The 18,381-nt window shown below is 39.9% G+C and overlaps 1 protein-coding gene across 1 annotated transcript in view; it reads right to left on the reverse strand.

Annotated features, from left to right (window-relative positions):
• Window positions 1–2,904: 2,904 nt before the first annotated feature.
• The window catches only part of nudcd1 (NudC domain containing 1), a 31,310-nt gene continuing 15,833 nt past the window's right edge, over window positions 2,905–18,381 (reverse strand). The window contains exons 7-10 of the mRNA XM_070922031.1: window positions 15,573–15,717; window positions 14,054–14,179; window positions 6,284–6,443; window positions 2,905–3,660 (exon numbers count right to left, since the gene is read on the reverse strand). Coding sequence (XP_070778132.1) covers window positions 3,371–3,660; window positions 6,284–6,443; window positions 14,054–14,179; window positions 15,573–15,717 — 721 coding nt within the window. The 3' untranslated portion in view covers window positions 2,905–3,370. The remainder of the gene's footprint in view (window positions 3,661–6,283; window positions 6,444–14,053; window positions 14,180–15,572; window positions 15,718–18,381) is intronic.

Consider the following 18,381-nt stretch of genomic DNA (forward strand, 5'->3'; position numbering starts at 1 on the left):
TTTAATCATTTAAAAAGGTGCCAATTACGCCTGCAGATAAAAGCAGCCTCATCATGAGGAGCTGAGCTTTAATCACAAACCAATTGTTTTTTCAGTGCTCCGTACCGTAAAGATGACACAATAACACTCTTATATACTGGTGCTGCACTTGATAAAGATATATTAGCACTTAAACTAATGTATGATGATGTCATGGCGGAGTAAAGACCGATGCTTATTAACATTATAACAACAAACTGTGGTAAAGGAATGATTCTGTATAGGACTTCAGTGTGTTATTATATTGTGTTTATGTGGAACACAGAGGAAGCTGGTTATTCAGCTCTCTGTATACGTTATTTTAAAATTATCCAGGTTTCTGCACCCGCTTTGGTTTCTCGCTGCCTCGACTCTGCTTACATTGATCACCTTGCTGGATTTAGATTCTCTGTCGTTTGACCAGAAATGAAAGACGGTAACAACAATACAGTTTATACTCTGCTTCCTCCACCATCGCTGCTCTACATGTCAGCACGTAGATGACAATGTTTATCATCATATTTAGTGTTTTACTAACATAACTTAAAGAGTTAAAGAAACACATGCACGCAGTGACGAACACTAATGAGAAACATGGATGAAGGTACAAGATATTTTGTATTCAAAACAAACTGAATGAATGTAACTGATAATGAATTTTATAACATTGACAAAGAATACCAAGTCCCTATCCAGTGTGTTCCAAACAAATCCAAATACTAAACTCAAGGTGTGCTTCAACTTTCAATTGTCTTTTTAAATCCTTTTTAAACCTTTTTGTTTGCATTTCATTAAGTATCATTTGGGGCTATTTATTCACATCTCTCACAGCACTGTGATTTGTTGTTTATTCAGTTTTAGCTTGTTTTTATCTTCCATTTTATTAATTTAAAATCATGTTTATGTGTTTTTTTCAGTAGATATTCCTTATTAACATGAAGTATCACTGAGATTTGACAGACTTGTGACAGTAAAACATACTGACAATATGGAATACAGATACACTGACATTGTTTCTGCAGTACCTCTGGGCCTTTCTTCTACAATGTGTAATGATTTACAACGTTCAACAAATATCTCAGTCTGCTACTATTTTATAAAACAAAAGAATCTAATTTAATTGAATCTATTAAAGCTGCATGTTAATTATACTGAGATGTCATATGATTCAATAGTTTCCGTTGTCAGCACTGTATAATCCTTATCGTCTTCTTCTTTCTTATGAGTCATGGTTAGTAAAGGTACTCGTACGTCTTGTGTTGAATAAATGTGTCACTGGTGGTGAAATATGAGCCAGCTGCAGATCGCTGTTGTCTCAGGAAACCTGATTTTAATTTAGAGCCAGATCAAGTTTCCTAACCCTGCAGCCAATGAGACTCATTTAGACTGATTACATTTTCTAAAAAAAAAAAAAGCATAGCTGCCAATCTGGAACATGCTCTTTTAATAAAGTTCTCAAAAAGCCAACCTTTAAAGACATGTGGTGTTTACCTGAAAGCAGAAAGATGAAGGTTTGGGAAATGCAGACGGCGAGCTGTAACTTATAATCTTTCATTATCTGATTCTCTGAAGTGAGATGGCTTGACGACGTGTGTTTTTTCTTTGTATCCGAGTAAAGACAGAGCCCGTCCTCTGAGACATTAGCGGCTCTGACAGGCCGGCTTCAAGTAATCTAGGGATGTTGGTACGGCTAATAAAAACAAGTGGTGCAGCCTAACTCAATTGCGCACCAATAATTAAATAAAAACAGAGTAAAACAGGATTTTCAGAGAAAAGGGTGATTACCCAGTGTGGCTTAGCAGAGGAAAACAAATCGCCTCAGTAACTGGCAGCACTCGGGGGAGCTGAGGACACAAATTGCAGACAGTCTTGCTCAAAATTGCCCGGTCTGACGAAGACTATTGAATTGTAAAGCCGAACTGCCTTCGACTGGGACTCACATTGATGCACTGTCCCTTGGCCGCTGCAGTTCACACAACACTGACAATTTCAAGCTGGATCAATAAATTGGTTAGAGCAGTTCTCCTATAATTTCTGAATATGTGCAGGTTTTAGCAGACAGCAAACAGACTGGCTGCCTTCTGTTTATTGTTCCCTTCAGTGGAACATGAGAAGACACTGATATGAATCTATTTCTTGCAGGAGTCGAAGGTGATGTTGTGTTTAAGCCTCTTTCCTTTTCGAATCTAAACCTGCGAAAAACCTTTATCCCCGTATCACCCCTGATCTCTCGCCATTTTCTTTTGTAAATATAAATAAAGGGGGGGGTGGGGGGGGGGGGGGGGGGAGTCCATTAGTGTCTCTCTTGAATCTTTTCGTATTTATTTGGTCGATTGCATGAGTGGCGTTCTTCGGGGATTCTTAAAATGGAAAAAGAAAATGTCTCTTATGAACAAGCAAGGCAGAAATGTTCGTTTACTGGCAGGATTTTGGCTTCGGCATAAAGATGTTTTTTAAAAAAGGGGGGGGGGGGTTTACACAGCTAATGCAAACTGCTGCTCTTCCCATGTCTAATGCTGGAGAAATGTTCAAAAGTTTAAAATGTGAACTTTTCTCTGCCCCAGGTTTCTAAGTGGCACATGTACTCTAGTTTAATAGCTCAGAGGAAAATGCATCAAATGCCCTGTTCAGTGCTTATAAACATACTCCGAGCTTGTATGAGAAGCGCAGCAGGAAGAAGGAAAGAAAAAAAAAAGATTGGTAGCAGATGTGATTGAATTTTTAGGCCTCTTGAGATTTTAGGCTTCAAGTCCATCCGATCTGTCCAAGATTGAGGCTAATGCAACAGTAGCCGGTGTGATGTGTGAAACATGTTTATGAAAATTTATGGAAATGAATGTTGGCTTCTTTCATACTTCCGCAGCAATGATTGTACAACGAGCCAAGGAGAGGGAAATCCTCAGTGTCCTCCTCCCCACTGACCATCTGACAAAACACTACAACCAGCCAGCAGTGCAACACAGCCAGCCTTCAGTAAACCAGCCATTCAGCAACAGAAGTGTCTACTATTGTATTTATGAATTGGAATTCATGGAATTACAGATGATGATCTGATATGATTATCTAATCAGTTATATTCATCTTCTTAATGAATATCCTGGAAAGATTCAGCTCTAGTGAACGTTTATTATTATCATTATGACACAATTTGTCTTTCTGAAAATGGTTCCTTACTTTTTGATCTTATAGACATTTCGTAAACACAGAAGAAACATGAGGAGAATTCAGTACAGACAGACAGAGCACAAATTCACACATGAGGAGGTTCGTTTTTTCTCAGTTGTAGCAGACGACACATCTTCAGTTTGGAATGATCGAGAGAGGAAAATCTAAAACTAACAGAGTCCCAAATCTAATTATTATTGACCTTTAGAACAAAGAGGTTACTGGAGGTCAGGATGTACAGTCTCTCATTGGTCGCTCTGAAGCCCAGGATTGGTTTATCAGAGTCCAGGCTGGCCACCTGTTGCTTAGCAACCTGCCCTACCTGACGGCCCTGCTTCCTGTTGAAGAGGACGGTTTCCACCGGTGACGGCTGTCGGTAGATGAACGTGCGGCGGAGGCACTCGCACAGTGAAGCGTAGGAGAAGTTTGGAGCGCAGGTGGCAAACTTCTTATCCCGTTTGGAGGCCTGGACGTAGCCTGTGAAAACAGAACGGTAAGATCAGAGAGACGCAGAGAGGATCTTTAAACAGGAGAGACCTGTTCACACTCACACAGTGAAACACATTCACAGCTGCCCAGAGCAGAGTAATAAAGCAGCTCCACAAGAGCAGTCGGGCTATCATCACCCAGATTTATCCTGCTGGATAACTGAAGTTGGCTTGATAGTGGATCAACCTTCTACTAACTAGCCAGCTTCTCTAACCTTGAGGCCACCACTGCCCCATCGAAAAGGTGTAGAGAAGACTGGATGAGCCAAGTGAATGATGGCTGTTATTTTCTGATGCACTGTTTTGCTGCACTAGGCGACGCTGTGCAATGGGAGCTTTAAATTGCAAAAGTTAAAACAGAAGGGGAAGTGCACAAACAGAATAATTCCTCTCGTCTTGGTGCACAGGGAGGAGAAGATTTGAAGCACTGTAAAGCTACCCATGTAGTTTAAATCCTCAAAAAACAGTCAAGTAGCTGAAATAAAAAAGGCCTTAAAGCTTTAAGTGCTTGGGTGTAGTAAAAAATAAGGTTAAGATCAGCAGCAAATGTTTCAGTCCCTCAGTCTTTCATCAGTGCTTACAGATTCATGATCTCAGGGGATCTAAATACAGGAAGCACAGGTGGCTTTAATGAGCCGTTATTCAGAGATAGCACTACGGTAGCAGAGATATACATGTTTGATGTTCACATACACTGAGAAGAGCTCTATAGATGTAACACGTCAATAAAGTAAAACATTAAAACTAAAACAAGAGAGAAAATTAATCAACAACAAACATTTGCTGGTTCCAGTTTCTCAAATGTACAGTACAGTTTTTCTGTTTTATATCAGTGTAAATTAAATACTTTTGACTGAACGGGCAAAACAAGTAATCTGAAGAAGTCATCTCGGGCTCTGGATAATCAAACAATAACAGTTAGTTTGGTTGCTGCCCTACAAATCACTTAAAGCCTGCAGCACTGACACAGCTTCTCATGTGTTTGTCGTGTTCTTCAGGCTCCGAGCGGCAGAAACGTATTTCAAAATTCCTCAACCTTGAATCATTTGCCATCACTGAACTCCACACAGCGCGCTCATGTTTGCTCTGTGCTCGCTTCATACCACAAGAGACCTGATGTTGGTGAACTGAGCTCTTTGTTGGACGGAGAAACACACGTTACCTTTCACTAAAATCTGATTAGCCACTTCCTGCGTGCTGAGATTGTTTCAATAACAGAAGGTGATGCACTAAATACTAAATGCTGGTTTAATAGACACTCATGCACCGTTACAAGCCTGATTTTGATGTCCATGTTTTCAGCCCATTTTCCTCTGAGCCTCATTTGGACTCCCTTAGATCATTTCGGAAAATATCCACCTGCGCTCTCTCAAATGGGGTGATGTATTCCCAGCAGAGATGGGCAGATTGCGAAAACTTTGCTGTGTTAAAAAAAAAAAGGAAGACGGTGTCATAAATGTCAAAGTGGAAAAATTTAAATGAAACTTGTTCCAGATGCCGTCGTTGAGGAGAGATAGATGAGTAGATAAATTAAATGAAGACGGAGATTGAAAGAGACTGTAGAAATGGGTACGCTGGCTGATGGCCTGAGTATTCGGTTTGAGATGTGGAGTTAAATTAACAGTCTCAACACATCAGTCAGAGGCACAATATGATTCAGTTACCACACACCTCTGTGAATGGTTAATATGCCGAGCAGAGGAGAGACCTGTTAATGATCCTGTTTTCAAACGATTTTTCATGCATTTCTGTCGGTGTCCTTGTAGGCTGCAGGCAGTGTCGGTGAACTCCCTCTTGTCATTAGCTGCAGTTTTATTGCCGCCATTTAAAATGGTCTGTCATCTATCTGCTGTAGCACTGGAGGCACAGCAACAGCATGACAGCGGATGTAAACACAGTTAATAGCTGTAAGAATGAATAATTCGACTCAAGTTGTCATCATTCATCAAGAATGGAAATTAAGCTTCGGCTACTTCCACAAACTGTAACTAACATTTCACATATCTTAAAGGGACCCCGTGGAGTTTTTGACCACTAGGGGCACTGTAGAGTTTTGATGGTTGTATGTGTTGTACATGTATGCCAAGAGAGGCTTTTGTGGCGTCTCACATCAATGAAATAAAAACCTCAGAGGTTGTCACAATGTCTGAACAAAATAAGTGTTTTTTTTTTTTTTTAGAATCCTAGTTCAGCAATGAATGCCAATAAATCCTGGATGCCACTTACTGGCTTTATTTTCTGTGTGCTGAAGGCCGAGGTGCAATGATCAGCAGTAGAGGAAGCTGTAGTAGATTTATTATTATTTTTAATGGAGTTCCTTAGCTCAGTCCTTTCTGAAGCGGAGGTGGAGGTGGGCGGCAGTAGAAGAGAGCGAGAAACACTGAACATTTCACTTCTAATTTTCTAATTTACTTAAGACACCCGTAACAGTTTATTTAAATGTATTCCTATAGCATACTGTAGCTATCTACCATCTACTCACACATTACGTCTAATAGTACACCATATATTTCTGTGGAGTATTTGTGAGATGCTGAAGCAAACAGAATATATACAGATTTGTATGCCGAACTGGAAGCATCAGAGAGTGTGTTTTTAGTCAAAGCTCTTACCCAAGGCGTTGAACGTGGCAATGTGCTCCCACATGTTACTGGGTTGGTCGGGGTGAGGCTGCCACACCAGAGCGTCCACGTCATGTCTAAGGCAGAGGCACGGCATTTCAGACGGGTTCACGTCAACGGTGAACAGGTACTGATGGCTGCCTAGATTCACCTGGAGAGAAACGGGCCGTAAGGAAGGGTGTAGGTGTGAATTAAAGTTAGTTCCTCTTTGGGAGTCTGTCAGTCATATTTCACAGTATTTCACAAGTATTCTCTGGGCGTGTCCCCCTGTGACCCAGGAGCAGGTTAGGGATCAGGGCCTAGGACCCTTTTTTAACTACTTTGAGGATAAAACCTGCGACTTTCTAGTTATACTAGAGGGGATTTCCTTTGCTCCTCCTCCGCTGTATGAAGCAGGTATAATGTAATGCTTGAACTACAGTGCTATTACCATCATTGTTGTATCTTACTCAGAGTTTACTTGTGATTGCATACATAAAATACCAAAAAATACACCTAAAACCAACCTTAACCTTAAAATCTATTAACAGATCAATGAGAGGAGAACATTCGTCCTTTTTGTTGATTGATTAAAAAAACACTAGTGAGAAAATGTCTACAGGTTTCTCTACATGTTTCTTCCCACATGGTCGCCAATATCATTAAAGGGAGAGATTAAGATTACAGTTTGAAATTCAGCATGGCCATTATGGGTAAAAGGCTGTACTGAACAGCCATAGAAGTCCATATATTTGCCCCACATTCCCCTCACTCTGATCAATGTGCTTGACGTAATTGCATGCGTGTGTTCGGTGCCATTCTAGTCTGACTCCATTTGTTTTGGAAAGAAAATGACCGTTGCTGTGACATAATTGCTCCTTGACATCTGACTGTTCACCGATGTGACACCGATCCCGCGCTCGGAGTCAACCCACGTCCTGCGAATCCAACTGCCAACATGTCTCAGAGGCTGTCAGGCAGCGCTGTCCTCCCCATCTCAACACACACTTGACAGGCATTGAAAATTCAGCATAAACCAGCCCATATGTTGGTGGTTGATGGTTCTGCACAATGACAAGCCTTTTAGCGAGCCATCACTCCTCCTCTCTAAAACTCACTTCATTGCCACTTGTGCTCGACTCGCGGCAGATGTTCGCTCGTGCTTTAGTCGAGCCTGTGTGTTTGTTGACTGACAAGGACGCCAGCGACTGCCAGGGTCATGATTTGTGAACAATAAAAACAAAAACAATACAAAAAAAAAAAAAAAAAAGAATAAGTACACTGAATCAAATCAGAAGATTGTATCTGTCATGGAGGGCAGAGTATATGCAGGTTTCATTAAACTCAAAGCCTCCTGCAAGTTCTTCCTCTCTGCACTAACGAATGCTAATCAATCAGTGAAATCAGCTGATGTAAAATTATATTAAAACAGCCAGTCCTCCAGAGCACACAGCCGCCAATTTCAGTATTACTCTTTTTTTCTTTCTCATCACCCTAAAGGCAAAACTTTCACTGAATCTTTTTCAAGTTCCTGATGTGGGAGACCTTACAGGGTCACTTGGTGGTGGTTTCTGACCATACAGTTTTAAGTGCCAAGATTTTGATATCCAACTTTTGAAATCCCCACCATCAACATCGGCCACCGCGGCAATAAGATGGAGGTGACATACATATGAAAAACTCAAAAGCAACATGTTGTTCAGGAGGCAATGTCCCGGTTACTCAGGAGTATCCACAGACCACGAAGAGAGCAGTTTTCACATGACTGTTTCTTTAGAAGAACGATTAGTACATCACTTGACTAGTCGAAAAATGCACTGGTTCCACCTACACAAATCTTAATATATATCCTCTTAGAAAATAGTCCTCTATGATCGTAAACTGAATATCTTTGTTTTGGAATGTTGGTCGGACAAAACAAGACATTGTAAGACGTCATCTTGGGCTCTGGGGACTTGCAATGGGCATTTTCCTCTATTTACTGACTGATGAAAACGTGGTCTGACGATGTAGGTGCTGCACCTACACCTCTGAAAAGTGTCTGGCCACGCTTGTTTCTTATGTGTAAGTCATTCAAAAGGCCATCAAAAAAAGGTCCTACACTGAAACACTGAAAATGGATGGCTGAAAGCAACACAACCACTTTTCTTTGAGTGTCTTAATATTTCTACAAATGAAAACGTATGTCATCATAATTACTTAAAGATGCTTTGGTCACGTAAAAACTCATAGGGGCTTTAAGAAGTCCATGTACAACAGCCTAAATGTCAGTCTCCAATAACATTTTAAAACTAAATAATGCCCAAGTTCCCAACAATGTTTTTTTTTTATCCAAGAAGTAGTATTCCTTCTGACGCACTGCAAGAAAGAAGAACCAATACAACAATGTGGCTTCGTGACTTGACACACAGTCCCCATTGTAAAGAAAAGATACACTCCTATGGAAAGGCTTTCATACTTTCAGAAAATCTAGTTAACTCTTCAATATGTTCCACCTGAGACATAATAATGTTCCCAGCTCTTACTCATAGAAACTGATATTGAGTGGCCGCGGATATAAACTCAGGTATTACACTTTTGTTTGTTTGATGAACATATTTGGGAGCTGGAAACAAATTATTTTTGGCAGCAAACTCAACTCTCTGCCACGTTTATTAGGAATTACATTACCCAGAAAAATGAAACTAGATTGTCAAACACACCTGCAGAACAATAATAAGAAGATTATTTTGTTTTCCTTCTCCAAGTCAAGACATTTTCAAAGTCAGTGCCTAAGCATTGTTGACTTATATGATATTCTGCGGCTTGTTAATATCACTTTCTCACAAAGGAAAAATCCAATCATGAGGCTTTTATCTCATTATTTTACGGCGCCTCTGGCCTGCTTTTTGTGTCGGATATGTACTGCAGAGAGTTCAGGTCTTAACTTACAATCAGAAGAATCAAAAAAACTCTCTAAAAAGTGAATCGGAGTCAAACTAACAAGATAAACATAATCCTACTTTAGTTTCCTTACAAAGTCATTGTTGAACGAGGAGGATTTAACTGCCCGCAGCAGAACAAAGCGCCAGATTAACCTCTTGAATCCAAAATCTAAATTCCAGCGAAACCGAGATACGCTATTCAAAATAGAGAGCGATAAAAAACGGTAAGCTCAGTTCTTAAGGACCAGAGGATTTTTATTAAATGGATGACCTGGACGCAGCAAAAACCTTCTCAGGTGTCTGTCAGTCGGCAAAGAAATCTGCTGCCTACAGCAAGACTGTTTAAGTCTTCTTTATAGTTACTCAATTTGCAATGAATCAGTCTTTATAACAGCTTCACCCATGTTTGAAGTAAACGTTCTCACTTTAACATCCCCTGAATTGATGCGTTTCTGTAATAAGTGTGGTATTAATGCCAATAATACATTATAAAGTATTATATGTAGTGCAGGGTTAATTGAGTGGCTGCCAAGAGGCCTTTGCCAGATAATCAAAACTGAATTGCCATTATTTACACATGTTAGGCTATTTCTGTTTGAGAGCGGAGATTGTTTGGTTTCATTTCATCCTTACTTTCTCAGTTAACACAGACGTTGCAATTTAAGATTAATTTGTCTCATTTAAGAGTTGTTATTTCTGTTAAGACCGACTTAAAAACACAGCCCTCTCATCCATTTGAATGGAGCCAGAAATAATATCAACTTGGAAACTTTTCCATTTGAGTGACAACTTTAGACATTGTCCCAGTTAACATTAGTATGGCTTGCATGATTGATGTATACAATATGAAGTACAACAGTTGGACTCAGAATAAATAAAATAAAAGGCTCAGTGCTAAGTATAAATTACTTCCACCTGTTCTCAGTCTGGATAAAGCTTTTAGTGAGTACTCTTTTCTTTTTATCAAAGGGTTTATAGGCTTTGTAGATAGAGGACAGGAAGTGAGAGGTTGTCATTACGAAAGCAAAAGCAAATGCATCTGTACACAGAGGCCAGCTGTCTGTAATAACAGCTGAAATGCCAACTCTCTGTCATCATCATCATCATCATCATCATCATCGCTTCCGTCATGTTCTTTCCTGCTGCTGCTGCTCACTCGCCTTTACAGAGGAGGACAAATCGTATTTAGACTCTCTCCAGTCCGAGACGCTGAACTTTGTCTTTTAAATCCACCCAAGTGTTTTGTTTGACAGTAAAGACAACAGTCTGACATGATGACCTGGTATGAGTTCATAAATATATGATAGGAAAATCATTTTTCCCTCGCGGCGTCAATCTCTTGGACATGACATCTAATTAGCGTCGCTCTCTTGAATCAAAGATTTAAAAGCTGGTATCATTATGCATTTTACACAGAAAACCACTGTGTTCAGATATACTGTCTGCTATTGTAAGATGCTGATTGGCTTGTGGAGTCACACTGTGACACTGTCCTGGTTGACAGTGCCAGCACCATGAAAGAGACAAGTTTCACACCACGTTTTTATCTTCATGCACTGAATGAATGAATCAATAGTGTAAGCCCAGCAGTACCACGCCATAACTCAGGCTGATCAAATACACAGTGGGCCTCCACAAAGAAAAAAGACCTTTGTTGTTGTTCAAACATCACTGTGACTTTCACCACCAAAGACGGACACAAAGAGAAGAGAGTTATGGATTTTAGCCTTGAATATCTTAACAAGATTAAGAGGCCACTCTAAGCCATGCTAGCAGCTCTAGCACAGAGGTGCTTTGAGCTAAATGCTAACATCATCATGCTAACATGCTCACAATGTTAACATGCTGATGTTGAGTGGGTATAATGTTTACCAAGTTCACCATCTTATTTTAGTGTGTTAGCATGCTAACATTTTGTAAATGGCATTAAACACAAGGTACAACTCAGGCTGATGGGAAAATCATTAGATATTTCATGAAAAAAACCCACAAATGTCAACCTCATGGTGGCGCTAGATGAAAAGTCGGGGAATACAAAGTCATTAGGTAACATCGTCAGGGAATCAGGAAGGTCGCTGGATGGGTGAAAACTTTGACCTGCTGGTGGCACTGCGGGGAAAGGTCAGTCACCAAATCAGAAAAACCAGAATCAGAATCAGGTTTACTGTCAAGTAGGTTTTCACATACAAGGAATCAGGATTAATCCTCTGGGCACCATGGATGTCTATACCACAATTTATGTCAATCCATCCGGTAGTTGAGATATTTCAGCCTGGACCAAAATGGTGGATCTACTGACCGCCATCCATGGATTGATGCCGCTAGTGTGTCTAAAAATAAAGAATATGCACATCTGCAACACATGGAGCTGACAAACATCAGCATTTTATGAACATAAAATATCTCCATTATCAACACAATTACAATTTCAATTTCAATAGCGTTATCTGTAATCATAGGAAACTTTGCATGTTTTCAAAGCTAAATCTTAAGGCCTTGACAGTCAAAGCCTGCAGTAAATACAGTTAACAGAGGTACAGATGCGCTCCATTGCAAAAGGTATCACAGATATGGCCAGTGGATATGACTCACAGCCTCCCTCTGGGGAAAACACATAAAAACCATTCTTAGTCCTTTCAACTGGGATCGGAACCAAAGAAGCACATCGACAAAGGTGCCAAATTAATAGGAGGTGCCACAATTTTAAGCTGAAAGGTTTTATACAAAAGGTCAGCATATGTCCTAGTGGGCAGGCGAGCGACTCGAGCATTAATGCCGATGCAATGAGGGTGGGAAGGGAAGAATAGAAAGGTAAGGCTTCCTGGATGAGATACAGATAAACACAGCTACACACACACACACACACACACACACACACCTGTACACACTCACAAACAGATCCAACTGTCCTTCAAAAGGATGATGGTACAGCTACGATTTCAATCCACCTTACTTAAGGGCAGCAGCTTGCCTGGCTGCACTGTTTCCAGAGTAAATAGAGGGAGACACATTACAGGGCTTGTATTCACATCGAGCCCTTCATTACAGCCCGGGCACAAACACTGCACCTTACATTTAATACTCATTATTAGCCTTTCATTACGTAATGAAAGGGGTTCATTTTTGAGTTTTTGTGATGGTGAATTCTTAACCATAAACACGGAAATTATTTTGTGCAAATGAAACAGAGGAACTGAAAGAGGAGCGTCAATGATGGACATACACTAATGTCCACAAATGAATAGAGCTTTTGCAAATTGCTATATATCTGCTCTGAAAGAAGAAAGACATTATTTCTCACTATTCTGTATTTCCAAGGTTTGTCTAAGGTTGTTACAATTAGTGTTTTAATTTGACTTTTTATACTATTAGTGAATTTGAAAGTGTCACTTTCTTAATAGAAATATGAGTGAAAAACATAATTTTAACTCAAAGGAGACGTTAATAAATCCATGCTTTCCTTATCAATTAAAGAGTCTGTTTTCCCCCAACTAGAATAGATCACCTTGTCTTCACAAAAGACTGCAAAATGTGATGCATGTTTTTCACCTTGGGGCAAATAACGCCAAAAGAAGGATGTTTATGGCAGTTGTCAGTTTTTCTTCACATATTCTGGCTCCCATCTTCCTCAATAATGACCCCCCCAATGCTTTAGAGAAGTTGAAAAACGACAAATATTACAAGGCTGAGATTTCATTCAGCACTGCAGTATTCCAGATTAAATGTTTGCAAACCTTCAAACCACAGCTTCTCCTGAGGGCTACTTCTGTAAAAACTCCTCAACTCAACTACAAGGATTACAGAAGGAGGACCATTTAGCGTATTAGCTTGCATACCCCTTGTTTAATAACGGAAAAGACAAGTCCAGTATTTGCTACCTTGAGGATATGTCTGTTTCTTTTATTCTGAAAACCACACAGAAAGCCATTCTTATCATTATAGCATTTAACTCAAAAAAACGCCGCGCCTAACTACAGCCTCAAAGAGCTGCTAGCATGGCTGTAGACCCATGTTGACAACATAAACTAAAGATTATAATTATTGTTTGTTGGAGTGCATGTTGAGGATCGACTGTAAACACTGTTATAAATGCCAGCAATGGAGTTTATATAAATCCACTGTGACCTTTTGCTAACGCTCACTGCAGCTAAAACAGACAGCCCAGTGGAGACTTTGATCAGAATATAGAAGAAAAAATATCTATTACAAAAAGTTGATAATGAGTAAAGGCCTCCTGGAACGACAACATATCTTTGGACACAAGTCATCAAGTTCACTCATTTCTCCGTACAGAAGCAAAGAGTCGATATGTGACTCACAACGGTGGAAGGGAGGGAGAAAAACAAGAATCTGGACCTCAAAAAAACCCAATCCGGACTCCACTTTGAAGCATCACACCCTGTTAAAAACTTTGGCTGATGAAAGGAACCTGTGGTTTTTCAGTTACAGTACAGCAAAGCCTCTCTAAGCACCTGACAACCCTGACAAATATATTCTCAGATTGAGCATTCATAAAAATAGCTGTGAGCTACAACCGTTCAGCTTCTTACTATTCGAGTCACAAGGAGGGGTGATGGAAGTGAAGTGGATGGGCCTGTTCCTTCTTTACTGGGCCTTTGTGGAGCTCTCTGGTCAAGTGGCTTGTTAAAAAGGTAAGGCCGGCGCTGGCTTGCTCACTGGGAGCTGGGCTAAATAAGAATGTGCTCTGATAAAGGCAGCGAGCATCAGGTAGCCAACAGTGTACTTGAGGGGAATGAAGGATGGAATGAGCAGATAGAAATTATTGAAAATGTTGGCTCTGGCTTGAAGGATTGGAGAATTAGTGTGTTTACTGGTGAAGGAGGGAGGTGTTACTCACCACCTGAGTGGGTTTGAGCGATTCTCCGTCAAAGTGTGTGAGGCTGAAGCTGTCTTCTGGGAAGCCATCACAGTCCTCCAGCTCCTGAGAGTTACAAGGGGGCTTGTCCTTGTCAGGGTTTCCATTCTGGATGGGAAAGGAGGAACAGGAAAACCAGACAGAGGTTACGCTTGTTTTGCATTTATTACCATGTAAAAGACTTGATTTGCACTGAGGGCCTCAAGTGGGCCCAGACGGTACAAATGAAGGGTTAGGCTAAACATGCTGTCGAACATGAGACTGACAGTGACTCCGGAGACCCGAGTGTGATGATGTGTTGAAGACGTCAGAAAGAGGAGGGCTCAGAGCAGCTGAAGGGGGAAGGGATCGAGATGAGTATTTTCAAACACACACTGCTGATTGATTTAACACTGCAGTGATTCAACCAGACATTTATCAATAGGGCTGGGTGCTATGACGATATATATACTGTCAAGATATCTATTGCTTTAATATTTCTGGGTGTATTAAGTCATTACAGCCACTGTTTCAAATCAGTTAGCATGACTGTTGTATAGTAATATCAGGTTTACAGGATTGTTGTTTTAATATGATGACGTACCTTCATTTGTCAGGTATTTAATTCACTGGCAAACACAGACATTTCCATTTTTATTTTATTTATCAACCATTTCCCAATTGAGTTTCTACAAAATAATGCAAAAACCACATATCGTTTCATTAAAAAAAAAGGAAGTTTCCAAGAAAGAATGATGTAGGTTGGTACTAATTATAAGGAAAATTGAGATATTGTTCATTTGGTATTCAATTGGTACACAATTAATTTATCTTAATTAACTGCTAATGTAACCTAGAGAGTATTTTAGTCAGTGCAAAGCAAAGTGCAAAAGCACACAATTCAACATTAATTAAGTATATCGTTTCCAAGAAATAAATGAATAGCTAATTAATATTTATTTGGGTTTAAACAGTTTTATGAAGGATATTCCTGTTTTTCTAATAATTTGTATTAAATTATATAGTTTGTTCCTCGAAACTACCAAGGTAATTATTCATAATTTATTAGAAAATTGCAGACCTGTAAAATAAAGCATCACCCAAAATGTCATAGATATGATTGAAACCTGAAAACCGATTGAAAATCGAAAACTAGTGTTGTTGGCTAGAAAATAAATTACTTTCAATTTAGACTCAAATAAAAAATTACTTCATAATAAATGTTTTGTCTTTCTCTGCAGAAAACAACATATTTATTTTCTCCACAATATAATAAGATAATGTATTTTTTAAATATCAAAATCTAATGAGCAGAATGCCATAAAATATTAGTGAGCTAATTCATGCCACACAGAGACAGATTACCATAATGCATAACTTAACATAACAGGACGGGGCTACTACTAGTTTTGGGTATTTTCATGCAGTTTTAGCAAGATATCCGTTTTAATGATGCCACAGATACAAGAGACCATAACATTTAGTACTGGAGTTATCAGCTTAATGTAAAGACTGAGCCTACCAAGTCTTCAGAGGTGAGGTATGTCAGTCTCTCGTGGATGAGGGCAGCTTGCTCGTCGCTCACCACGTACTCCCCTCTCCTGTCACCCATCACTAGCTCCGCCCACATCGGCCCCTCGCTGCGCTTCTGCAGGGTCACCTCCAGGCTGAGGACATATTCATTCATATGCACATAAACAAACAAACGCATGTTCCTTCTCATTCAAAGCGCTGATGATCCATATATATGTAAATGATGAAGCTTAAGGTGGCGGGATGCAGACACGCAGCGTCAGAAAGTTCACTTGTTGATTGCCTAAATTGCCTAAATCACAATTGGAAAGCTGCGTCAAGCTGCCAAAAGGCCAAAAACTCCGGTTCCACAATTTCAGAAAGTGGCTGAGGGCGTGATTCTTATGAACTACAGAGCGAACGGTGTACTTCGAATGAGAATGATGCAATCAACCAGTAAACATCCAATCAGGAGCAGTCTAGAGGGCTAAAACGCAGTGTTGATGAGAAAGGTCAGAGGAGAACGCGAGGAGTTATTCAGGCTGACAGGACTGTGGCCGATCTGGTTTTGATGCAAGTTATGTTCCTCAGTAGCAAGTGAGACGTGCGTGAAGTTGAGCAGAAGAATGAATCAAGGAAGAGAGCACAAAAAAAAAACAACCAACTTGAATTTAAAATCACAAGAAGCAGCAATTATTTTATCTGAGAGGTAGAAGCCGAAATGTGTTGACAGGTTTCTGTCCAATCAAAACGTTTGCTCTATGTTTTTCCAAACGGTCCCAGTACTTCAGACTAAGAAATCACTCTCACCTTTAAATAGCTATTATTAAACATTATCAATTGGCTTGCCCCTGTCGCTATCTCTGGGAATGGCTTAGAAATGACCCTCGATCCACACGGCTTAGCTTGGAGGCCGCACCTCTGGATCCAATTCCTCTTCGTAATATTTAATATGTTTCTAAAAAGTGGGTTACAGACAAAGTAAAGGGCAATTTTCTTCTCCAAAATACATTAAAAGTAGTGGAAGATTATTAGGAAGACAGGGACTGTGGAGGAATCTCTCTTTCTCTCTCTTTCTTCACTCCCATTCATTAAATCACATTAAATCCAGATTTCCCCCCTCCTCTGGTGGACCACACATTTTATTTTTAGGGGTCTGTGAAGGGTATCTGTACTGAAGAGGACTTAATGGCTAATGGTGCGGTCGAATCTTTTAACCAGCTCACGTAGAAGTACAACCTTCCCACAAGTCACTTCACACGATCTTCTCAAAAGTAAGGTTACATTTAAAGTTGTGATACGTCAAAATAACGATTCATCAACTCTCAGTGTTTCGCTAAATTATGGCAATGAAGATCAGTCCTAATGGATTCAATGAATGAATTAGAATAAAATCAGAATAACATTTCCTTCCTTGTATATGTGCATTTTGCTCAGGGCGATCTCACGTTTCCCTGTGGTCAGTAGATGCTCTGAGTATATTCAGTCATAGTGCACCATTTGCAGTTTTCCATTAAGCATGGAGAGCGTAATGAACTACGGTATGTTGGCAATTCACCATGTTTTCTGGCACCGAGCATCATGTACTCTCCAAAGCATTTGGGTCCTCTGAATAGGGCTGAATGATGAAAAGGTAGACTGAACCGTTGTAACTGTATCACAGTACGCTCTTATCACCTTTTGTTGGCTGAGAAGGCAGAAACACAACAGTTTTTAGTGGCAGCCTAACAAATGTTCACAACCTGCAGCTTCAACCTGAAAATGAGGTGAGCAGCATGATATATTATGTAATGTTGATTACAGGTGTTGCCTACTTGGTGCAAATAGTTGATGTTATTAAGTTTTAACTATTGATATGATATTTATAAAAGCTTAACTGGGCGATTCACCTGAAATTGCTTTAATTTCTCTGAAGAGTTGCCACTTTGTTGGTCATGATTAACTGCAAAAGCAGGTAAGTGAAGTGTATGAGTTTACACCTCAGAAATTTAATTACTTTGGGTTTTAGTTCTACCATTATTCTGCCATTATTTAGTCAATCTCCTACTTCAACGTGACATGTTGCGCATATGTTGCAGCTTCAATCTAAGAATGCAAACAGGGGCCTTCAGAAGCCAGTATCATTCATACTCTATTGTACTGCTGGATGTTATAAAACAGGTCTATATTTGGGCAACAATGGGAAGATATGAAAGAGACACACAGGGCAGCTTCTTAATTCAGTTCCGGAGAGAGGAGAGCAGGATGGGGCTCAGCTGTCTGTCTATAAAGAGCAAAACCCATTGGTATGGAAAAACGTGCTCAATACAAACAATAGGAGTGGTTTTTTTCTAGGTATTTACATTGTAAAAGGCCATCTAGATGCAGTCTGCATGCACACACAGACAAACATACACGTTTCCCCAGCTAGATTTCCACCTATGCACCTACGGATGTTTTTTTTACTCTTCATGGAAACAACTCAAACTGCCTATTTTATATTTTGTTTGGCTAACGTAATGTCTTTTGTGCATCTATGGGAAAAACACAGTCAATACCCAAATTGAAGGTGTTCACAGCTTAAAAGGGCATCTTACATGCAAACAGCAGTCTGTCACATTATGGAATTATCAGCCACCAAGCACCAAATGACAGTAAAATTTATCTTTGACAGAAAAAATAAAAATCAAACTCGCAGGATAAACACTCACGTCCACCTCACAGATCCTCATCTGAACAACATTATTTTTAGATTTTTCTTTCTGCACACAACAAGACACAGACAGACAGATGCCGTCTCTCCCTCACACAAGAGCCTTTAAACTTATGAAGGTTTATCA

This window comes from Enoplosus armatus, chromosome 16, assembly GCF_043641665.1.
Source record: "Enoplosus armatus isolate fEnoArm2 chromosome 16, fEnoArm2.hap1, whole genome shotgun sequence".
Lineage (NCBI taxonomy): Eukaryota > Metazoa > Chordata > Actinopteri > Centrarchiformes > Enoplosidae > Enoplosus > Enoplosus armatus.